General features: G+C 47.7%; 1 protein-coding gene across 3 annotated transcripts in view; it reads left to right on the top strand.

Moving 5' to 3' along the window:
- The first annotated feature begins 5526 nt into the window (after positions 1–5526).
- tmem164 (transmembrane protein 164) overlaps positions 5527–25491 on the top strand; it is a 71841-nt gene continuing 51876 nt past the window's right edge. For 2 of the 3 annotated variants that reach the window (XM_033030812.1, XM_033030811.1), the window contains exon 1: positions 5527–6211. In XM_033030812.1, coding sequence (XP_032886703.1) covers positions 5864–6211 — 348 coding nt within the window. In that variant the 5' untranslated portion in view covers positions 5527–5863. The remainder of the gene's footprint in view (positions 6212–25491) is intronic. The other variant, XM_033030813.1, reaches the window with a different exon arrangement.

The raw sequence follows: 25491 nt of genomic DNA, 5'->3' as shown, positions 1-25491 counted from the left end.
CGTCTCCGTTCTAAATGGCTTACTCCTTATTCTTAAACTGTGGCCCCTGGTTCTGGACTCCCCCAACATCGGGAACATGTTTCCTGCCTCTAGCGTGTCCAAACCCTTAACAATCTTATATGTTTCAATGAGATCCCCTCTCAGGTTTGGAGGCATATGGGCCAAACGCAGGCAGGTGGAACTAGTGTAGACGGGGCATGTTGTGGGCAAGTTGGGCTGAAGAGCCTGTTTCAACGCTGTTTCACTCTATGACTCAGTGGGTCAGGCAGCATCTCTGGAGAAAAGGAACAGGTGACGTTTCGGGTCCGAACCTTTCTTAACCTTTTGGTGGCAGGGCCTGTTCTTGTGATGTACAGTTCCATGGTCCAAGGTTTCAAAGGTCTGTTTATTGTCAAGTGTACCAATTACGTGCAGCATTGTAGGATTCAGATGTGATGTGCCATCAGGTGAGGCATTCCACCAGGTGGCGCCACCATAGTGGCTGCCTCGCCAACAGTCTGTCAGTCCCCTCTCTGTTTTAATTATTTCAAGTATGTTTTAGTCCCTTGGTTTGTTTTATGTGTGGGGGGGGGGGGGGGGGGGGGGGAGGGAATCGGGAAAACCTTTTTCAGTCACTTACCTCGACGAAGAAGCGATTTTTCTCCGTGTTGCATCTCCCCCCCCCCCCAGCCTACAACGTGGAGCGTGCGACCTTTCCTGGAGACCGGCCCGGAGCTTCAAGCCGCGCGACTTTAACATCGGGAACTGCGATCCTTTGCCGAGGATCGCCAGTGTTGGCGCTCCGACCGCGGGGCCTGTGGACTTTAACACTGCAAAGCCACCGTCTCCAGTAAGAAGAGTCCGACTCGGGAGCTCCATGCCGCGGAGTGTTCCGATCCATCCCGACGCCGGAGATTCCATCTTCCCGACGCGAGGGCTTGAACATCGGACCTTCGGCAGCGGCGAACTGCGGAGGGTTCAAAGTCCCCGACCATGGGTTTACAAAGGAGGAAGATGACTGAACTTATTGCCTTCCATCACAGTGAGGAATTTGGATTCCACTGTGGTGGATGTTTATGTTAGATTTTATTTTATGTGGCTGTGTGTGTGTTGTTGTCTTTCACTTTGCATGGCTGTATGGGAACTCACTGTACCTTAGTTGGTTCAGTGACAATAAATGCAAATTTGACTTGAACTTCAGGTAAATGTGTCCACCTTGTTACGCTAGACTAGAATTCCCGTCAACAGAGCGCAGCGGATCATCGGGACAGAGCTACCAGCCTTGGAGGGCATCTACCACACGCGGTGCCTCAGGAAGGCCCTCAGCATCCATAAGGACTCATCACACCCCTGCCACGGTCTGTTTCAACTACTTCCCTCCGGCAGACGTTACAAGGCCTTCTACGCCCGAACCTCCAGACTCAGGAACAGTTTTATCCCAAGAGCTATAGCGGCTCTGAACCGGCCCTAATGAGTGCCCCCCCGCCCACCCCCTTTGGACAGTCTCCCTCAGATGGTCACGTCAATCAATTCAGCTTGTTTATTTATGTATTGTATTTATTTACCTTTCTTGTACATCAGTGGAGCTGCACACTAAATCTCGTTGCACTGACGTGCAATGACAATAAAAGATATATTATTATTATTATTATTATTATTAGTTGTAATACAGCATCTAAATAGAAGATATATTTCCGAATATCAGCCTGAAGAAAGGTCCCAACCTGAAACGCCACCTGTCCGTGTTCTCCAGATATGCTGCCTGATCAAATGAGTCACTCACTCCAGCACTTTGTATCATTTTTTAAAAGATATATTTGTTTGTCGTTCTGATGGGAAATTGACTCCTGCAATTACTGATCATGAAAGATTCCGATCCATCTTGTGGTGAAAAGGTGTCAGTTCCTGCAGAGATGATATGACTGACTATCTTGTGGAGTTTTCTTTCATTAAAATATAACATGAGATAAAGTTTCAGCTATTTACCTTAAATGGTCTGTCATTGAAACATCGATGCAGGAGTAGGCCATTCAGCCCTTCAAGCCAGCACCGCCATTCAATATGATCATGGCTGATCATCCAAATTCAACACACCGTTCCTGCTTTCTCCACATATCCCTTGATTTTGTTAGCCCTAAGAGCTAAATCTAACTCTCTCGTGAAAACATCCAGTGAATTGGCCTCCACTGTCTTCTGTGGCAGAGAATTCCACAGATTCACAACTCTCTGGGTAGAAACGTTCTTCCTCATCTCAGTTCTAAATGGCCGACCCCTTATTCTTAAACTGTGTGACCCCTGGTTCTGGACTCCCCCAACAGCGGGAACATTTTTCCTGCATCTAGCCTGTCCAATCCCTTAAGAATTTTATATGTTTCCATAAGGCGTGTGGATGTGGCGTGGTGTGTGTGTGTGTGTACACGTATGCGCCTGTCTAGACTCCCCTTGTTACCCTGTTCTGTGTCCTCTCTAATGTGGAAGCTGCCCAGACCATCACACAAACCAACCTCCCTTCCATTGACTCAATTTACACCTCACTCTGCCTCGTCAAGGCCAACAGCAAAATCAAGGACCAGTCGCACCCCGGCCACTCCCTCTTCTCCCCTCTCCCATCGGGCAAAAGTGTGAAAACGCACACCTCCAGATTCAGGGACAGTTTCTTCCCAGCTGTTGCACCCACATTTTGTGTCACCACAATTTGTTTAAAATTACTCATCAAATCCCTATAAAATCTTTCTTCGATCACCTTAAACCTATGCCCTCTGGTTCTCGATTCCCCAACTCTGGTCAAGAGACTGTGCATCTACCTGATCTATTCCTCTCATCTCTATAAGATCACCCCGATCTATTTATACACCTCTATAAGATCACCCCTCATCCTCTTGTGCTCGAGGCAATAGTCCCTACACCGAAGATAGATACAAAAAGCTGGAGGAACTCAGCGGAACAAGCAGCATATCTGGAGAGAAGGAATGGGTGACGTTTCGGGACGAGACCCTTCTTCAGAACATACCTCCTCCCTCGACTCTGTGTCCAAGGACCCCTACAGCCCTTTCAGATTAGGCAGAGGTTCACTTCCACCTCCTCCAACCTCATCTACTGTATCCGTTGTTCAAGATGTGGACTCTTATACATCAGCGAGATCAAATGCACACCAGGCGATCGTTTCACGGAACACCTTCGCTCAGCCCACCTGATCTCCCGGTTGCTGGACACTTCAATTCTCCTTCCCATTCCCACACAGACCTTTCTGTCCTCGGTCTCCTCCATTGCCAGAGTGAGGCTAAAGGCAAATTGGAGGAACAGCATCTTATATTTCGCTTGGGCAGCTTACAGCCCAGTGGTATGAATATTGATTTCTCTCACTTCAGGTAGCCCCGGCATTCCCTCTCTCTCCATCCCTCCCCCACCCAAGTCACACCAGCTTCTCGTTTTCACCCAACCAACAGCTAACAATGGCCAGTTCCTTTTTATCATCGTTACTTGTTTGCATATCTTTCATTCATTGTTCTTTATCTCTCTACATCACCGTCTATATCTCTCGTTTCCCTTATCCCTAACCAGTCTGAAGAAGGGTCTCGACCCGAAACGTCACCCATTCCTTCTCTCCAGAGATGGTGCCCGTCCCGCTGAGTTACTCCGGCGTTTTATGTCTGTCCCCAGCCTACTCAACCACTCCCTGTAGCTGAGTCCCTCGAGTCCTGGCATCACCCGTGATAGATGAATGTGCATCATTACATCTGCATGTTTCACAGTGCACGAAGCATCGACAATGAAACAACATATATGTGATGAATATATGCTATTACTCCAGTGTTCTGTGTCTCCGGAGATGCTGCCTGACCTGCTGAGTTACTCCAGCATTTTGTGTCCATCTTTGACAAATACATCAGGCTCCCCACACACACACACACCCGACCCTCACATCCCACCCTCTCCCTCTTCTCCCCTCTCCTATCGGGCAAGAGGTACAGAAGTGTGAAAACGCACACCTCCAGATTCGGGGACAGTTTCTTCCCGGCAGTTATCAGGCAACTGAATCATCCTACCACAACCAGAGAGCAGTCCTGAACTACTATCTACCTCATTGGTGACCCTCGGACTAAGCGCCTTGAGTATTAGAAAGGCGCTATATAAATCCCATCCATTATTATTATTATTATCCTTGATCGGACTTTGCTGGCTTTACCTTGCACTAAACGTTATTCCCTTATCATGTATCTGTACACTGTGAATGGCTCGATTGTAATCATGTATTGTCTTTCTGCTGACTGGTTAGCACGCAACATAAGCTCGGTACACGTGACAATAAACTAAACTGAACATAGAAACATAGACAAGGGTTTAGGGCCGAAACGTTGCCTATTTCCTTCGCTCCATAGATGCTGCTGCACCCGCTGAGTTTCTCCAGCATTTTTGTCTACCTAAAATTCTTTGAGGATTGGACAGGCTAGATGCAGAAAAAATGTTCCCAATGTTGGGGGAGTCCAGAACCAGGGGTCACAGTTTAAGTCTGAAGAAGGGTTTCGGTCCGAAACGTTGCCTATCTCCTTCGCTCCATAGATGCTGCTGCACCCACTGAGTTTCTCCAGCTTTTTTGTGTCACAGTTTAAGAATAAGGGGAAGGCCATTTTGGACTGATATGAGGAAAAACTTTTTCATCCAGAGAGTTGTGAATCTGTGGAATTCTCTGCCACAAAAGGCAGTGGAGGCCGATTCACTGGATGTTTTCAAGAGAGAGTTAGATAAACACTAGGTTTACATTTGGCTTCATAGTACCGATTCAACTGGCCAATTAGCTTTTCGGGAATAGAAACAGATAAAAATAGGTGCAGGAGTAGGCCATTCGGCCCTTCGAGCCAGCACCCCCATTCAATATGGCTGATCATCCAAAATCAAGTACCCCGTTCCTGCTTTTTCTGTGAATTCCTGTGGAATTCTCTGCCTGAGAGGGTGGTGGAGGCCGGTTCCCTGGATGCTTTCAAGCGAGAGCTGGATTGGGCTCTTAAAAATAGCGGAATCAGGGGATATGGGGAGAAGGCAGGAACGGGGAACTGATTGGGGATGATCAGCCATGATCACAGTGAATGGTGGTGCTGGCTCGAAGGGCCGAATGGCCTCCTCCTGCACCTATTGTCTATTGACGACCTAGATCTAAAGCTATATTATAACTTTAAAATTCTTCACATAATCCACATGTTCTGGCTTTATGAAAACGGTATTGTCTATATCCCTTGATACCGTTACCCCCAAGAGTTGAATCTAACTCTTGAAAACATCAACCCTGCACCAGCACCTCCCTAAACCCTTTGCAAGTCTGATTTTCTAAATGTAGACTGTGGTCCCCACCCCTTGCACACGGAGCCTCGGTGGACGTGACCATTCAACGCTGGAGAGATGCATTGCCCTTTTAAATGTTGGAGGCTGGACTCTTATCATTTCAGTGTGCAGAGCAAAGATCCTATAGGATATTTGGTGCAGGGTGGGTGGGGAGAGGCTCGGTGGCGACCTATGTGTGTGCAGCCGCTGCTGTTTCAGTGTGGGGGGAAATAGATGGTGCAAGTTTTTAATTTGACCAAGCATTTGTGCAGCTCATGCATATTGAGTTTGGATGCTTTCACAAGCCGCGCACATACACACATACACACGCACATACACACACACACACACACACACACACATGCATGTAATTTACAAGGAGGGTGAGCAAGCAAGGGTGGAAAGAGCGTGTTGAACCTGCTTGGAAAAAAAGTACCAGCGGTTCTCTGCTGGAGAAAGGAGAGAGAGAGAGAGAGAAATAGAGAAATAGATATAGAGAGGCCTCAGTAAAGTGAATGTCCCTGCTCAAGGAGCGGACCTGCTGGCGTTGTTGAGGGGAGAGGGTAGCATGTCTCGGTATAACGCGTGCATCTTGCTGGACTGGGCTTACGGAGGTGTAGATTCCCGGCTAGCAGGGAATGGAGGGGCCGAGTGCGTGGCGTTCCTGCCCCAGAGCCAGCGCTGGCTGGAAAGCCTGGTGTTTGTGACCCTCTCCCTGCTGGAGATGGCCCTGGCCATCGGCAAGATCAGGCGGCAGGGGCTCAGCGTGGACCTCCACAAACAAGACGAGAGCCTGGGCAAGAACCTTCTCCTTGTGGCCCTGTGCCTGACCTTTGGGGTTGAAGTTGGCTTCAAGTTCGCCACCAAGACTTTGATCTTCCTGCTGAACCCGTGTCACGTCGTCACCATGCTACAGGTAGGTCATCTTTCCATCTACTGCAGTTGTATAGAGCCTTGGTGAGACCACACCTGGAGGAGTATTGCGTACAGTTTTGGTCTCCTAATCGGAGGAAAGACATTCTTGCCATAGAGGGAGTACAGAGAAGGTTCACCAGACTGATTCCTGGGATGTCAGGACTTTCATATGAAGTAAGACTGGATAGACTCGACTTGCACTCGCTAGAATTTAGAAGATTGAGGGGGGGGATCTTATAGAAACTTCCAAAATTCTTAAGGGGTTGGACAGGCTAGATGCAGGAAGATTGTACCCGATTTTGGGGAAGTCCAGAACAAGGGGTCACAGTTTAAGGATAAGGGACTGAGATGAGAATTTTTTTTTTCACACAGAGAGTGGTGAATCTGTGGAATTCTCTGCCACAGAAAGTAGTTGAGGCCAGTTCATTGGCTATATTTAAGAGGGAGTTAGATGTGGCCCTTGTGGCTAAAGGGATCAGGGGGTATGGAGAGAAGGCAGGTACAGGATACTGAGTTGGATGATCAGCCATGATCATATTGAATGGTGGTGCAGGCTCGAAGGACCGAATGGCCTACTCCTGCACCTTTTTCCTATGTTTCCATGATGTTGCCAGGACTCTATTCTCTGAGCTCCAGTGAGAGGTTGATGGGCAGGTGGTAAAATAAGTATTTTGGTCTGATTCTGGATGTAGTACGCTGAAAGGCTCGGGTAACGTGTGCGGGAAGGAACTGCAGATGCTGCTTGCTCGACACAAAAAGAAGATGGACACAAAATGCTGGAGTAACTCAGTGGGCCAGGCAGCATCTCCGGAGAGAAGGAATGGGTGACGTTTTGAGTCAAGACCTGTCTTCAGACTGATTTGGTACATTGAACTTCATCAGTCAAGATTGTTGAGTATGGAAGTTGGGATGTTATGTTACAGTTAGTTATGCAAGATGTAGGCGAAGCCACATTTGGAGTATCGTTGACGAAAGAATTGCAGATGCTGGAAAAATCGAAGGTAGACATAAATGCTGGGGTAACTCAGCGGGACAGGCAGCATCTCTGGAGAGAAGGAATGGGTGACGTTTCGGGTCGAGACCCTTCTTCAGACAGTCGGGGGAGAGGAAGACACAGAGATGTCGGGAAGCTGTCAAAACGAGATATCAAAAGAGATGGATCAAGAAAAATGTAGGATAGATAGCTGTCCAGGAAGGAACTGCAGATGCTGGTTTACTCTGAAGATAGGCACAAAATGCTGGAGTAACTCAGCGAGACAGGCAGCATCTCTGGAGAGAAGGAATGGGTCAAGGGTCTCGACCCTGAAACGTCAGTCAATCCTTCTCTCCAGAAATGCTGCCTGTCCCGCTGAGTTACGCCAGCATTTTGTGTCTATAGATTGTGTCTTCAGAGATGCTGCCTGTCCCGCTGTGTTACGGCAGCATTTTGTGTCTATAGATTGTGTCTTCAGAGATGCTGCCTGTCCCGCTGAGTTACGCCAGCATTTTGTGTCTTTCTCTAGAATAGTTAGCTCGGAGAAGTTGACAACAAAGCAAACAGAGATAAAGTGTAATCAGGAGACAGTCAGACTGGTGGGAGAGCTGGGAAGGGGGAGGGATGGAGAGAGAGGGAAAGCAAGGGCTACTTGAAGTTAGAGAAGTCAATGTTCATACCGCTGGGGTGAGAGCTGCCCGAGGGAAATATGAGGTGCTGTTCCTCCAATTTGTGCTGGGTCTCACTCTGACAATGGAGGAGGCCCAGGACAGAAAGGTCAGTGTGGGAATGGGAGGGGGAGTTAGAGTGTTTAGCAACCGGGAGATCAGGTAAGTTAAGGCAGACTGAGCGGAGGTGTTCAGCGAAACGATCGCCGAGCCTGCGCTCGACCCCGGTCACTCCCTCTTCTCTCCTCTCCCATCGGGCAAGAGGTGACAGAAGTGTGGAAGATTCAGGGACGGTTTCTTCCCAGCTGTTATCAGGCAACTGAACCATCCTATCACCAGTTAGAGAGCGGCTCTGACCTCCCATCTACCTCACTGGAGAATTTTGAACTATATTTAAACGAACGTTATCAGACTTCAATGTTATATCTCGCACTGAATGTTGTATACTTCATCTGTGTACGGCAATTACATTAATCTATAGTCTTTTTGAGTGGACAGCACACGAGCAAACAATAATAAAGCAAACTTTAAAGGGCAGATTGTAAACTATTTAATGTCCCATGTAAGAGAGCATCTGAAACAATCCAATATTCCCTTGTTACGTGGGTGTTCAAAATTAAAATGCTGTATTCTGACAATTTAGATTACTATCTAAATGGTGTCAAGTTGGGAAAAGGGGAAGTACAACGGGATCTGGGGGTCCTTGTACATCAGTCAATGAAAGTAAGCATGCAGGTACAGCAGGCAGTGAAGAAAGCAAATGGCATGTTGGCCTTTATAACAATAGGAATCGAATATAGGAGCAAAGAGGTCCTTTTGCAGTTGTACAGAGCCCTAGTGAGACCACACCTGGATTATAGTGTGCAGTTTTGGTCCCCTAATTTGAGGAAGGACATTCTTGTAATTGAGGGAGTGCAACAAGGTTAATTCCTGGGATGGCGGGACTGTCATGTGCTGAGAAAATGGAGCGGCTGGGCTTGTACACTCTGGAGTTTAGAAGGATGGGAGGGTATCTTATTGAAACATTAAGAGTTTTGACATTCTAGAGGCAGGAAACATGTTCCTGGTGTTGGGGGAGTCCGGAACCAGGGGCCACAGTTCAAGAATAAGGGGTTAGCCATTTAGAACGGAGACAAGGAAACACCTTTTCTCACAGAAGAAGGGTTTTGGCCCGAAACGTTGCCTATTTCCTTCGCTCCATAGATGCTGCTGCACCCGCTGAGTTTCTCCAGCTTTTTTGTCTACCTTTTCACACAGAGAGTGGTGAGTCTGTGGAATTCTCTGCCTCAGAGGGCGGTGGAGGCCGGTTCTCTGGATACTTTCAAGAGAGCTAGATAGGGCTCTTAAAGATAGCGGAGTCAGGGGATATGGGGAGAAGGCAGGAACGGGGTACTGATTGGGGATGATCAGCCATGATCACATTGAATGGCAGTGCTGGCTCGAAGGGCCGAATGGCCTCCTCCTGAATCTATTGTCTATTGACAAGCTAGATCTAAAGCTATATTATCACTTTAAAATTCTTCACATAATCCACATGTTCTGGCTTTATGAAGATGGTACTTTTATTATGGGCCAGGGAGAGTGTCCACTATTTTAATTGCACACCTATGGGTTATAGTTTAGAGATATAGCACGAAGCGGGACCCTATGCCAGCGGGTCCGCGCCGACCATCCATCACCCGTCCACACTAGTTCTATGTTATTCCACTTTCTCATTCGCTGCGAAATCATGAGAGGAATAGATCGGGTAGATGCACACAGTCTCTTGCCCAGAGTAGGGGAATCGAGGACCAGAGGACAAAGGTTTAAGCTGAAGGGGAAAAGATTTTATGGGAATCTGAGGAGTAACTCTTTCGCACAAAGGGTGGTGGGTGTATGGAACAAGCTGCCACAGAAGGTTTGGTTTAGTTTAGTTTTGAGATACAGCACGGAAACAGGCCCTTCGGCGAATCTACGAACATACGTGCATGAGTTCCATTTGTCACTCCCTGACTTCCTCAAAACAAGGTTTGAGGGAAAGATTACTCGGAAAAAGTATATTGGTGGATCCAGGTGAATATAGTGGAATGTGGAAATTACAGTTATGGTCAGACAGGATGCATTTGTTAGTTAGTTAGTTAATTAGTTAATTAGTTAGTTAGTTTATTATCAAGGGATATGGGGTACTGATTGGGGATGATCAGCCATGATCACATTGAATGGCGGTGCTGGCCAACTATTCATTGTAGTGTTTAATAGCCTGATGGCTGTGGGGAAGAAGCTGTTCCTGCACCTGGACGTTACAGTTTTCAGGCTCCTGTACCTTATTCCTGATGGTGGCGGTGAGATGAGTATGTGGCCAGGATGGTGTGGGTCCTTGATGATGTTGGCTGCATTTTTGAGGCAGTGACTACGATAGATCCCCTCGACGGTGGGGAGGTCAGAGCCGGTGATGGACTGGGCAGTGGTCACAACATTTTGCAGTCTTTTCACACTCCTGGACGTTCAAGTTGCCGAACCAGGCCACGGTGCAGCCAGTCAGCATGCTCTCTACTGTGCACCTGTAGAAGTTTAGGAGAATCCTCTTCGACATGCTCCTCATCTGCTGTATGATTAGCTATGGGAGTAGTGCAGTTTAGTGGTTAGTTATTTGACTTTTGAATGGTTAAGTGTAGGGGTTAGTTAATGCACTAACAGCCAGTGCCCGGGACCTGAATTTGAATTCCACTCTGGGGAATTTAAGCAGTGAGTCATACGTTGCGGAATCAAGCCCTTCGGCCCAACTTGCCCATACTGACCCCACCTGCTTCCATTTGGCCCATGTCCTTCTCAAACTTTGCTATTCAGGTAGATGTTTCAAAAATATTTGCAATTTACTATGTAGTTTCAGCTGTCCTGCTGATGGTTTTGGATTAGATTTGGAGATATAGCGCGGAAACGGGCCCTTCGACCCATCGAGTCTGTGCCGGCCTGTGATCACCCCGTACACCAGCACAATTTTACAGAAGCCAATTAACCTACAAACCTGCACGTCTTTGGAGTGTGGGAGGAAACCGGAGCACCAGGAGAAAACCCACGCGGGTCACTGGGAGAACGTACAAACTCTGTACAGACAGCACCCGTAGTCAGGATCGAACCCGGGTCTCTGGTGCTGTGAGGCAGCAACTCTACCGCTGTGCCACCGTGCCGACCTCTGCCAACAATGTCCATATTTCTGTGAATAAGCCTGTAGTATTATCATTTATAACATCAAGGTGTTCTGCAGATACTTGCTTTGTGCTTCTGCCTCCAAACTATGTTTGACCACCATCGCATATTAGTGCGTTCTGCTGGCATCGATAGTTGTTGGCTTGGTTTTGTATCAGCCAAATAGCTTGGGGTATTGCGTAGGGATGTCTTTGAGCTCAAGTCTTTGCAAGTCAAAGATAGACACAAAAAGCTGGAGTAACTCACCGGGACAGGCAGCATCTCTGGAGAGAAGGAATGGGTGACGTTTCGGGTCGAGACCCAGTCGGAAGCCATGTTCTCCAGAGATGCTGCCTGACCTTCTGAGTTACTCCCGACACTTTTCCTTGCCCCCTAACCAGTCTGAGGAAGGGTCTCGACCCGAAGTGTCACCCATTCCTTCTCTCCAGGGATGCTGCCTGTCCCGCTGAGTTACTCCAGCACTTTGTGTCTTATCTTTGGTGTAAACCAGCATCTGCAGTTCCTTCTTACACATTCCTTGCTTGCATGGCAGGCAGCTGTGAAGAAAACCGAAACAGAAACTTGCCTCCTTGCAGGATGTTGGCTGCACCAAACTGAGGAAGTCTTGATGCGGTGTCGAGAGGGAAGTGGGAGTGAGTCAAGCTGGAGTATTGTCCACAGCCATCTTCTCCTGAAACAGGCGGCAGGAACCTGGCCCTTCAGCCCACTGATCGGGGATGATCAGCCATGATCAAGGCGGTGCTGGCTCGAAGGGCTGAATGGCCTCCTCCTGCACCTATTGTCTATTGCCTTCTCTCGCTCTCCATCCCTCTCTCAACACTAGCTTCAAAGTTGAGTCCTGTTGGGTCTCATTGTCACCTAGTCCACAATGGCCCGTTTCCTTTAATCATCGTTACATTTTGGCATATCTTTCATTCATTTGTTCCATATTCTCCACATCACAATCAATATCTCTCGTTTCCCTCTCCCCCGACTCTCAGTCTGAAGAAGGGTCTCGCCCCGAAACGTCACCCATTCCTCTTCTCCAGAAATCCTCAGTTCACTTCTGTTTGGTTAATAGTTTTTTTGGTTTTCCAGACTGATTCCTGGGATGTCAGGACTTTCATATGAAGAAAGACTGGATAGACTCAGCTTGTACACGCTAGAATTTAGAAGATTGAGGGGGGTTCTTATAGAAACTTACAACATTCTTAAGGGGTTGGACAGGCTAGATGCAGGAAGATTATTCCCGATGTTGGGGAAGTCCAGAACAAGGGGTCACAGTTTAAGGATAAGGGGGAAGTCTTTTAGGACCAAGATGAGAAAAACATTTTTCACACAGAGAGTGGTGAATCTCTGGAATTCTCTGCCACAGAAGGTAGTTGAGGCCAGTTCATTGGCTATATTTAAGAGGGAGTTAGATGTGGCTAAAGGGATCAGGGGGTATTGAGAGAAGGCAGGTACAGGATACTGAGTTGGATGATCAGCCATGATCATATTGAATGGCGGTGCAGGCTCGAAGGGCCGAATGGCCTACTCCTGCACCTATTTTCTATGTTTCTATTGTCACGTGTGCCAAGGTACAGTGAAAAGCTTTTGTTACGAGCTAACCAGTCAGCAGAAAGACAATACGTGATTACAATCGATCCATTCACAGTGTATAGATACATGATAAAGGGAATAACTATTAACGCAAGATAAAGTCTAGTATAAACCGATTAAAGGTAGTCCGAGGGTCTCCAATTAAGTCGATGGGAGGTCAGGACCGCTCTCTGGTTGGTGATCGGATGGTTCCGTTGCATATACCTCATTCATTTCTTCTGTATCTCTCCACATCACCGACTATATCTCTCGTTTCCCGTTTCCCCCCCGACTCTCAGTCTGAAGAAGAGTCTCGCCCTGAAACGTCACCTATTCCTTTTTATCCAGAGACGCTGCCTGACCCGCTGTGCCCCTCCAGCTTTTAGTGTCTATCTTCAGTTTCAAGCTACATCTGCAGTTCCTTCCTGCACGAATAATCTTGCCGCTTGTCTGCCGCTGGTGTTATCTGGCCCCCATCTCTCTGTGAACGACACAGTTTGGGACATCCATTATTAAATGAATGCATGAGTCAATCCATTATTGATGTTGTCTGCAGAGCTCCCTTTTTAACTTCAGGGCCTCTTAAGTCTTACCTCATGCCGACGTGGGTATTATTTTCTAACGAGCATTAGTCTGCCTGATAGCAAGGTGGTTATTTTATTGAAGGCACACAAAAATGCTGGAGAAACTCAGCGGGTGCAGCGGCATCTATGGAGCGAAGGAAATAGGCAACGTTTCGGGCCGAAACCCTTGGGTTTCGGCCCGAAACGTTGCCTATTTCCTCCAGCATTTTTGTGTGCCTTCGACGTTCCAGCATCTGCAGTTCCTTCTTAAACAGGTTCTTTAATTGAACTAGTTATGCCGTAGTTTGCGGAAAGACTAGCTGATTTTAAATTCCATCGTGGAAATGGGAGAATTTTAACCATCCATGACTAAGATCGTATCAGGAGGCAGAAAGAGGGTAGATAGTCAGAATCTTTTTTTTCCTCTGGGTGGAAGTGTCAAAGACTAGAGGGCTTTAATTTAGTTTGGAGATACAGCGCGGAGACAGGCCCTTCGGCCCATCGGGGTCCACGCCGACCAGCGATCCCCGCACATTAACACTATCCTACACACACTAGGGACAATCTTTACATTTACCAAGCCAATTAACCTACAAACCTGCACGTCTTTGGAGTGTGGGAGGAAACCGAAGATTTTGGAGAAAACCCACGCAGATATTGGTATAATCAGCTTTTGTGGATACACAGTGAAACATAGAAAATAGGTGCAGGAGTAGGCCATTCGGCCCTTCGAGCCTGCACCGCCATTCAATATGATCATGGCTGATCATCCAACTCAGTATCCTGTACCTGCCTTCTCTCCATACCCCCTGATCCCTTTAGCCACAAGGGCCACATCTAACTCCCTCTTAAATATAGCCAATGAACTGGCCTCAACTACCTTCTGTGGCAGAGAGTTCCAGAGATTCACCACTCTCTGTGTGAAAAATGTTTTTCTCATCTCGGTCCTAAAAGACTTCCCTCTTATCCTTAAACTGTGACCCCTAGTTCTGGACTTCCCCAACATCGGGAATAATCTTCCTGCATCTAGCCTGTCCAACCCCTTAAGAATTTAGTACGTTTCTATAAGATCCCCCCTCAATCTTCTGAATTCTAGCGAGTACAAGCCGAGTCTATCCAGTCTTTCTTCATATGAAAGTCCTGCCATCCCAGTGAAGATACATCAGGCACAGTTCAGACTATTGTATCTGCCTCCACCTTCACTCGTTACTTTTAGACTTTAGAGATACAGCGTGAAAACGGGCCCTTCGGCCCACCAAGCGGAATATGAGGTGCTGTTCCTCCAATTTCCGGTGTTGCTCGATCTCTGAGGAGACCTCATCTATTGCATCCGCTGCTCTAGATGTCAGCTGATCTACATCGGTGAGACCAAGCATAGGCTTGGCGATCGTTTCGTCCAACACCTCCGCTCGGTCCGCAATGACCAACCTGATCTCCCGGTGGCTCAGCACTTCAACTCCCCCTCCCATTCCGAATCCGACCTCTCTGTCCTGGGTCTCCTCCATGGCCAGAGTGAGCACCACTGGAAATTGGAGGAACAGCACCTTATATTCCGCTTGGGGAGTCTGCATCCTAGGGGCATGACCATTGAATTCTCCCAATTTTGTTAGCCCTTGCTGTCTCCTCCTCTTCCTATCTCTCCCTCAGCCCTCGGGCTCCTCCTCCTCCTTTTTCCTTCCCCCCCCCTCCCCCATCAGTCTGAAGAAGGGTTTCGGCCCGAAAAGTCGCCTATTTCCTTCACTCCATAGATGCTGCTGCACCCGCTGAGTTTCTCCAGCACTTTTGTCTACCTTCCATTTTCCAGCATCTGCAGTTCCTTCTTAAATACTGATTGTGGATGATCAGCCATGATCACATTGATTGGCGGTGCTGGCTCGAAGGGCCGAATGGCCTCCTCCTGCACCTATTGTCTATTGACCCAAAACATAATCTATTCCTTTTTTCCGGAGATGCTGCCTGACCCGCTGAGTTACTCCAGCTTTTTGTGTCCTACTTCGGTTTAAACCAGTGTCCGCAGTTCCTTCCTATACAATAGTGCTGTTTAAGAGGCTTTTGATAGCAAAGGGTCTGAACTGTGCCTGATGCATCTTTATTCCAAATCCCCTAAAGCTTATTTTAGCACGAGCCACAAGCACTGTGATTGAGGTCACCACATCTAGTGCGGATCTGGTATAACATCAATCTTCTCCTTCTCTCTCAATTCTCAGATGTTCGATGGATTTGGAGATTAAAAATCATTATGATTTTTTTTAAACCCTCTCTCTGAGTATCACCAGTTCTCATGCTTAAGTCAAAGGCACAGTGGTGTTAGTACATTTACAAGGATGTTGCCAGGACCTAAGCTGTAGGGAGAGGTTGTAGCAGGCTAGGACTCTACTCCTTGGGGCGCAGGAGGATGAGGGGTGATCTTACGGAGGTGTACAAAATCATGAGAGGAATATGAAGGGTGTCGGGTTATGGGGAGAAGGCAGGAGAATGGGGTTAGGAGGGAGAGGTAGATCAGCCACGATTGAATGGCAGAGTAGACTTGATGGGCCGAATGGCCTAATTCTGCTCCTACTACTTATGATCTAATGACCTTATGAATAGATCGGGTAGACTCGCAGAGTCTCTTGCCCAGAGTAGGGGAATCATGTACTAGAGGACACAGGTTTAAGGTGAAGGGGGGGGGGGGGCTAAGATTTAATAGGAACCTGAATGGGTGGGTGCATGGAACGAGCTGCTGGAGGAGGTAGTTGAGGCAAGGACTGAGGAGGTGTGCTCTTGTGAAGGAAGGAACTGCATATGCTAGTTTAAACCGAAGATAGACACAAAAAACTGGAGTAACTCAGCGGGTCAGGCAGCATTTCTGGAGAGAAGGAATGGGTGATGTTTTGGGTCGAGACCCTTCTTCAGACTTCTCTCCCGAAACGTCACCTCTTCCTTTTCTCCAGAGATTCTGTCTGACTTGCTGAGATCAGTTATGATGGAATGGCTTGATGGGCCGAATGGCCTAATTCCACTCCTATACCTTATGACCTTATGAGTTACTCCAGCTTTTTGTGTCTATCTGAGGTTTGATCTTTCCCGGGTTTAATGCCACGATATAATTCATTTGCACCCTCTTTTGGACAGAGGGGTTACCGCCAGAGTCAGGAACAGCTTCTTCCCCTCTGTTATCAGGCTTCTGAACGGTCCTTCCATAAGCTAATAGCCCTGTCCCACTGTACGAGTTCATTCAAGAGCTCTCCCGAGTTTAAAAAAAAAATCAAACTCGTGGTAAGCACGTAGAATGTACGTAGCGGGTACGTCGGAGCTCGGGGACGTCTCTTAGCGGCTCGTAACGCTAACGGCAGGTACTCGGGGAAACGCGGTAAGCTCGGGAAGAGCATGTTGAAAAATGTCCACGAGAGCCCAGTGTACATTCGAGCGGCCATTACCGTAAATCTTCGAATCGGGGCAAACTCTGGAATGAACTCGTACAGTGGGACAGGGCTTTAAGGTACTGTCTGATTCACCTCTACCCCATTGCGGACATTGGACTTTGTCTGTGGAACTGATGCGCTACAATGCTGAGAACTATAGTCTGCACTCTGTATCTTCCCCATTGTTCTACCTATTGTACTGGAGTTTGACTAGATTTTACTCGTGTATAGTATTGTCTGATCTGTTTGGATAGCAAGCAAATCAAAGTTTTTCGCTGTACCTCGGTACAGGTGACAATAATAAGCTTGTCCTTTAAAGACGCAAGATGCTGGAGCACTGGGCCGGCACGGTGGCGCAGCGGTAGAGTTGCTGCCTCACAGCGCCAGAGACCCGGGTTCATTCCTGACCACAGGTGCTGTCTGTACGGAGTTTGTTCGATCTCTCCGTGACCTGCGTGGGTTTTCCTCGGATGTTCTGGATTATTCCCATTCTCCAAAGACCCACAGGTTTGTAGCTTAATTGGCTTAGGTAAAGATTATAAATTGTCCCTAGTGTGTAGGATAGTGCCAGTGTACGAGGACTTGGTATGTCCAAACTGTACATACTGTATCTCCAAACTAAATTTAGCGGGTCAGGCAGCATAGAAACAATGTAACTGGGTGCAGGAGTAGGCCATTCGGCCCTTCGAGCCAGCACCGCCATTCAATATGATCATGGCTGACCCTAACCCCGTTCCGGCTTTCTCCCCATATCCCTTGATTCCCTTAGCCATAAGAGCTACATCTAACTCTCTCTTAAAAACATCCAGTGAATCGGCCTCCACTGCCTTCTGTGGCAGAGGGTTCCACAGATTCACAACTATCTGGGTGAAAAAGTTTTTCCTCAACTCAGTCTTAAATGGCCTACCCCTTATACTTAAACTGTGTGACCCCTGGTTCTGGACTCCCCCAACACCGGGAACATTTTTCCTGCATCTAGCCTTAGTCCAATCCTCTAAGGAATGTATATATTATTATGCGGTTAGGAATCTCTGGAGAACATGGGTAGGTGACGTTTTGGGTCAGGACCCTTTTTCAGACTGATTTTAGTGTGGTGGGGGAAAATATTTCCAACATGTAATATGATGTACAAAAGTCACAACATCTTGTGCATTATAGCTCCTCTTCTCAAAGATTTTGTAGACAATAGACAATAGGTGCAGGAGTAGGCCATTCGGCCCTTTGAGCCAGCACCGCCATTCAATGTGATCATGGCTGATCATCCCCAATCAGTACCCCGTTCCTGCCTTCTCCCCATATCCCCTGACTCCGCTATTTTTAAGAGCCCTATCCAGCTCTCTCTTGAAAGCATCCAGAGAACCGGCCTCCACCGCCCTCTGGGGCAGAGAATTCCACAGACTCACAACTTGAGTTTGACTTGATTTTACTCGTGTATAGAATTGTCTGATCTCTTTGGATAACAAGCAAATCAAAGTTTTTCGCTGTACCTCGGCACAGGTGACAATAATAAGCTTGTCCTTTAAAGACGCAAGATGCTGGAGCACTGGGCCGGCACGGTGGCGCAGCGGTAGAGTTGCTGCCTCACAGCGCCAGAGACCCGGGTTCGTTCCTGACCACAGGTGCTGTCTGTACGGAGTTTGTTCGATCTCTCCGTGACCTGCGTGGGATTTCCTCGGATGTTCTGGATTATTCCCATTCTCCAAAGACCCACAGGTTTGTAGCTTAAAAAAAATCAAAATTGTGGTAAGTACGTAGAATGTACGTAGCGGGTACGTCGGAGCTCGTGGATGTCTCGTAGCGGCTCGTAAACGCTACCGGCAGGTACTCGGGAAACGCGGAAACTCCTGAAGTTTTTTCAACAGTGTGAAAAATGTTCACGTGTATAAAAATACTCGTGATGAAGTACCACAAGTTTGATTTTTTTTTACTGGTTCACTAAATAATGCAACATAATCCCTGAAAAACAAATTAAAAAGTGAATTCAAGTTATTATTTGGCACTGGAGTTAAAACCCGCTCCATGCCAGTAAACTCGGAAATTAAGGCGTGCCATTTCATGTTCAACTTTAGAGATACAACGCAGAAACAGGCCCTTCGGCCCACCGAGTCCACGCCGACCTGCAATCACCCCTTACACTAACACTAACCTGCACACACTAGGGCCAAATTTTCTTTTTTACACAACTTCCCGAAGCCAATTAACCTACAATCCCATACGTCTTTGGAATGCCGGAGGCAACTGGAGCAAACCCACGTGGGTCACAGGGGGAACGTACAAACTCTGTACAGACAGCACCCGTAGTCGGGATCGAACCCAAGTCTTCAGCGCTGTGGGGCGGCAACTCTACCGCTGCGCCACCGTGCCAGCCTGCGAGACCCTCTTTAGTCTGAAGAACGGTCTCGACCCAAAAAGGTCACCTAATCCTTCGCTCCATAGACGCTGCCTCACCCGCTGAGTTTCTCCAGCATTTTTGTCTCCCTTTTGTTATCTGATAAACACATTTCCAATTCCCATTGAAATAGACCGGCCAGCCCACTGATGCTTTTTGGATTAAAGTTCCCATGAAATGAAAAGATTATAAAAGATGACATGAACATCTCAATTTCAGCTCGTGCGAACTGATTCCCTTTGTCATGTTAATCCCCACTCTGTTGTAGACGAGTCCTGTTATTAGGCAGCTGACCCCTGCTCACATGAGCTAGAATAACTGGTGGCCCCCCAGAGCACTGAAGCTTTTACAGTGACTGATCCATTCCTCCAAATCCTCTCACACAACACTTGGTCTCGGACCGCCAAGGTCTGCCCCATCTCCCGGTCGCTAACTATTTCAACTCCCATTCCCACCATCGTCTGCTTTGATCAGTCCTTTTCACACCTTACATCCCCTTTGTACCCTTCCATATCTCCAACTCCCCCCTCCCACCCCTTGACTCTCAGTCTTAAGATGGGCCTCGACTCGAAATGAGTTACTCCACCATTTTGTGTCTTATCAAGCACCACAATTAGATGCTCCATCTACATTAGTCCCACCTGCCAACGTTTGGTCTGGTATCCCTCTAAACTTTTCCTATCCATGTACCGGCTCAAAGTCTTTCAAGTGCGGTTATAGTCCCCGTCTCAACAACCTCCTCTGACACCCACCACCCTCTGTTTGGACTGTAGTCACGGCAATACAAGGCTTAAAGCAGTGAAGACAAGGCTTAAACCAGTCAGTCAGAAAACCCCAAGACCCCACCCGTGTGGGCGGCACGGTGGAGCAGCGGTAGAGTTGCTGCCTCACAGCGCCGGAGACCCGGGTTCGACCCCGACTACGGGCGCTGTCTGCATGGAGTTTGTACGTTCTCCCTGTGACCTTTGTAGCTTTTCTCCAAGATCACCGGTATCTTCCCACACTCCAAAGACGTACAGGTATTAGGCTAACTTGGTAAAAAACTGTAAATTGGCCCGCGTGAGTGTGTGTATGTGTATGTGTGTGTGTAGGGTAGTGTTAGTGTGCGGGGATCGCTGGTCGGTGTGGTCTCGGTGGGCCGAAGGGCCTCTTTTCCCGCTGTGTCTCTAAACTAAAAACTAAACTGAATGCTATTATAGTACCTGCTCTGGCAGTTCGTTCCATACATACACCCACCACCCTGTGTTTGACTGGAGTCGGGGCTAAACAAGCGGGCAGGATCCGTCAGAAAGTCCCAAAAGGTCAGACAGGGCAAGGTGATGCAAGCGAGTTAAAATGAGACAAACTGACTGCATGTTTCCATGTGACAAAGCAACTGGAGTAAATAGGTTGTAAATAATCCTTCCCGTCAGATCTATATCCCGATGCATAACCACACATACTGCCCACTGGACAAATGCAAATTGATTCTGGTTTGAGAAATTTCACTGCCAGAGATATTCTTGTTCCAGCAGGTTTGGGAATTTTAGAAAAGGATAGCATGCAAAGTTTACGCCGAGGAAGTATCTTTATAACAAGAGGAATCGAATATAGGGGCAAAGAGGTCCTTCTGCAGTTGCACAGGGCCCTAGTGAGACCACACCTGGAGTATTGTGTGCAGTTTTGGTCCCCTAATTTGAAGAAGGACATTCTTGCTATTGAGGGAGTGCAGCGTAGGTTTACAAGGTTAATTCCCGGGATGGCGGGACTGTCATATGCTGAGAGAATGGAGCAGCTGGGCTTGTACACTCTGGAGCTTAGAAGGATGAGAGGGTATCTCATTGAAACATATAAGATTGTTAAGGGCTTGGACACACTAGAGGCAGGAAACATGTTCACGATGTTGGGGGAGTCCAGAACCAGGGGCCACTCAAGTGCGTGAGTCTGTGGAATTCTCTACAAACTCGGGAGAGCTCTTGGGTAAAGTCACATTGTGGGACTGGGCCTTAATACATTAAACTAGACTTGGACTTTAGAGATACAGCCCGGGACAGGCCCTTCGGCCCACCGAGTACGTGCCGACCAGCGATCGCCCCCTACACTAGCCTGCACGCATTACACAACTTGCCAAAGCCAATTAACCTGCAAACCAGCACGTCTTTGGAGTGTGGGAGGGAACCAGAGCACCTGGAGAACACGGACGTGGTTACATGGAGAACGTACAAACTCCGTACAGACAGCACCTGTGGTCAGGATGGAACACGGGTCTCTGGCGCTGTGAGGCAACGACTCTACCGATGTGCCAACGTGCATGGATATAGTTATGCATGGAGATTTTTTGGTGCTAAGATACTTTTTGTATTAGTTTTAGTTTTGGTCATTATCACGTGGACCGATAAGGGAATAACGTTTAGTGCAAGGGAGAGCCAATAAAGTCCGATCAACGATAGTCTGAGGGTCACCAATGAGGTAGATAGTAGTTCAGGACTGCTCTCTGGTTGTGGTAGGATGATTCAGTTGCCTGATAACAGCTGGGAAGAAACTGTCCCTGAATCTGGAGGTGTGCGTTTACACACTTCTGTACCTTATGCCGAACTTCTGAAGCTTTCTAAGCAAGCAGAGGCACCTATGCAGACTGAGGGAAGGTAAACCGAGAGAGGAAGTTGCCTGGAGAGCGGAACTGCAGAACACAATGGAAGTCCCTGGTATTGATGTGAACTCTGTACAGCCCTCAGGAGTCACAGGGTCGATGTGGTCTAACCCCAACATTTGCATCCTGCACATGTGGAGCCAGAACTATGCAGAACTAGCCTGAACTAATCACACAAACCAACCTCCCTTCCATTGACTCCATTTACACCTCACGCTGCCTCGGCAAGGCCAACAGCATCATCAAGGACCAGTCGCACCCCGGCCACTCCCTCTTCCCCCCCCTCTCCCATCAGGCAAGAGGTACAGAAGTGTGAAAACGCACACCTCCAGATTCAGGGACAGTTTCTTCCCAGCTGTTATCAGGCAACTGAATCATCCTACCACAACCAGAGAGCAGTCCTGAGCTACTATCTACCTCTTTGGTGACCCTCTGACTACCCTTTAAGAACTGCAGATGCTGGAAAAATCGAAGGTAGACAAAAATGCTGGAGAAACTCAGCGGGTGAGGCAGCATCTAGATGAGGCAGCATCTCTAAACTGCATCTAGATACTGCCTCACCCGCTGAGTTTCTCCAGCATTTTTGTCAACCTCAGACTATCCTTGATCGGGCTGTGCTGGCTATACCTTCTCATGCATCATTACCATGTATCTATACACTGTGAATGGCTCGATTGTAATCACGTGTTGTCTTTCCGCTGACTGGTTAGCACGCAACAAAAGCTTTTCACTGTACCTCGGTACACGTGACGATAAACTAAACTCGGACCCGAAACGTCACCTATTCCTTTTCTCCGGAGATGCTGCCTGTCCCGCTGAGTTACTCTAGCATTTTGAATCGATCTTCGGTGTAAACCAGCATCTGCAGTTCCTTCTGACACACTTCCCCTCATTGTCGTACAGTTGGGCTTGAGGTCGAGAGAGAGAGAGAGAGCGAAAGAGAGAGAGAGAGAGAGAGAGAGCGAGAGAGAGAGAGAGAGTGAGAGAGAGAGAGAGAAAGCTTAAACTTGTTGCCTGGTTTATCGTTGTTATGTTTCAGGTTGTTTCCAGCATCGTGTGACTTTACAAACACTCTGTGCAGTGTTTGCCAGTGAAGTAGCTGAACACAGCTTAAGTACTTATGTTCTTCATTGAGTCTAAAGCAGTTGAAAGGTTTTCATTGTCACCTGGAGAGGTTTTTTCAATATCCATGAAAAACATCAAATAGAAGTATATAAAAGTGTGTGTGTGTGTGTGTCTCCCCTGCCCCTGCCCCTCCCCCCCCTCTCCTCTCTCTCCCCCTCTCTCTCCCCCCCTCTCTACCCCCCTCTCTCCCCCCCTCTCTCCCCCCCTCTCTCCCCCCCTCTCTTCCCCCCTCTCTTCTCCCCCCCTCTCTCCCCCCCTCTTCTCCCCCCCTCTTCTCCCCCCTCTTCTCCCCCCCTCTTCTCCCCCCTCTTCTCCCCCCCTCTTCTCCCCCCCTCTTCTCCCCCCCTCTTCTCCCCCCCTCTCTCCCCCCCTCCTCTCCCCCTCACGTCTCTGATGCTGTGAGTCCCCTGCCCTCTTCTACTGAAGACTGGCCTCTTCACCAGTCCTGGTGAAGGGTCTCGGATATGAAAAATGTCTGCCGTTGTCTCTTTCCGCAGATGCTGCCTGACCTGCTGAGTGTTTTCCAGCATTTTCTGCTTTTATTTTTGGCATTTGCACAGACATATTTATAATCTTGCCCATTAACCAGTCCTTCTCTCCATGTGGCCGAGGGAAATATACGAGGATGTTGCCAGGACTGAAGAGTCTGAGCTACAGGGAGAGGTTGAGCAGGCTGGGACTCTATTCCTTGGAGCGCAGGAGGATGAGGGGTGATCTTATAGAGGTGTATAAAATCATGAGAGGAATAGATGGGGTAGATGCACAGAGTCTCTTGCCCAGAGAAGGGGAATCGAGAACCAGAGGACATAGGTTCAAGGTGAAGGGGAAAAGATTCAATAGGAATCTGAGGGGTAACTTTTTCACACAAAGGCTGGTGAGTGTATGGAACAAGCTGCCAGAGGAGGTAGAAATATAGGTGCAGGAGTAGGCCATTTGGCCCTTCGACTCAGCACCACCATTCAATATAATCATGGCTGGTCATCCAGCATCAGTACCCCGTTCCTGCTTTTTCCCCATATCCGTTGATTCCTTTAGCCCCAAGTGCTAAATCTAACTTTCTCTTGAAAACATCCAGTGAATTGGCCTCCACTGCCTTCTGTGGCAGAGAATTCCACAGATTCACAACTGTCTGAGTGAAAAAGTTTTGCCTTATCTCAGTCTTAAATGGCCTACCCCTTATCCTTAAACTGGCCACTTGTTCTGGACTCCCTCAATATTGTGAACATTTTGTCCTGCATCTAGCCTGTCCAATCCCTTTAGAATTGTATATGTTTCTATAAGATCACCCTCTCATCCTTCTAAATTCCAGCCAATACAGGCCCAGTCGACCCATTCTTTCATCATATGTCAGTCCCGCCATCCGGGAATTAACCTGGTGAATCTATACTGCGCTCCGTCAATAGCAATAATGTCCTTCCTTAAATTAGGAGACCAAAAATGAACACAATGCTCCAGATGTGGTCTCACCAAGGCCCTGTACAACTGCAGTAGGACCTCCTTGCTCCTGTACTCAACTCCTCTGGCTCTGAAGGCTAACATGTTATTACATTTCTTCACTGCCTGCTGTACCTGCATGCTTACAATCTGCCTTCTTGTTCTTGCCCCCAAAGTGGATAACCTCACATTTATCCACATTATACTGCATCTGCCATGCATCTGCCCACTCATCCAGCCTATCCAAGTCACCCTGCAGCCTCATAGCATCCTCCTCGCAGCTCACACTGCCACCCAGCTTTGTGTCATCTGCAAACTTGGAGATGTTACATTTAATTATTTTGTCTAAATAGTTAATATATATTGTAAATAACTGAGGTCCCAGCACTGAGCCTTGCGGCACCCCACTAGTCACTGCCTGCCATTCTGAAAAAGACCCGTTAATTCCTACCCTTTGCTTCCTGTCTACCAACCAGTTCTCTATCCATGTCAATACCCTACCCCCAATACCACGTACTCTAATTTTGCACACTAATCTCGTGTGGGACCTTGTCAAAAGCTTTTTGAAAGTCCAGATACACCACATCCACTGGCTCTCCCTTATCCATTCTACTTGTTACATCCTCAAAAAATTCCAGAAGATTAGTCAAGCATGATTTCCCCTTCGCAAATCCATGCCGATCCATATAACAATTACAGCACGGAAACAGGCCATCTCGACCCTTCTAGTCCGTGCCGAACACGTATTCTCCCCTAGTCCCATCTACCTGCGCTCAGACCATAACCCTCCATTCCTTTCCCGTCCATATAACTATCCAATTTATTTTTAAATGATAAAAACGAACCTGCCTCCACCACCTTCACTGGAAGCTCATTCCAAACAGCCACCACTCTCTGAGTAAAGAAGTTCCCCCTCATGTTACCCCTAAACTTCTGTCCCTTAATTCTCAAGTCATGTCCCCTTGTTTGAATCTTCCCTACTCTCAGTGGAAAAAGCTTATCCACGTCAACTCTGTTTATCCTTCTCATCATTTTAAAGACCTCTATCAAGTCCCCCCTTAACCTTCTGCGCTCCAAAGAATAAAGCCCTAACTTGTTCAACCTTTCTCTGTAACTTAGTTGCTGAAACCCAGGCAACATTCTAGTAAATCTCCTCTGTACTCTCTCTATTTTGTTGACATCCTTCCTATAATTAGGCGACCAAAATTGTACCCCATACTCCAGAATTGGCCTCACCAATGCCTTGTACAATTTTAACATTACATCCCAACTTCTATACTCAATGCTCTGATTTATAAAGGCCAGCACACCAAAAGCTTTCTTTACCACCCTATCTACATGAGATTCCAC

This window comes from Amblyraja radiata, chromosome 12 (genome assembly GCF_010909765.2).
Source record: "Amblyraja radiata isolate CabotCenter1 chromosome 12, sAmbRad1.1.pri, whole genome shotgun sequence".
Taxonomy (NCBI): domain Eukaryota; kingdom Metazoa; phylum Chordata; class Chondrichthyes; order Rajiformes; family Rajidae; genus Amblyraja; species Amblyraja radiata.
Note: the sequence above shows the minus strand (reverse complement) of the source record. Positions and strands in the feature narration are given on the sequence as shown.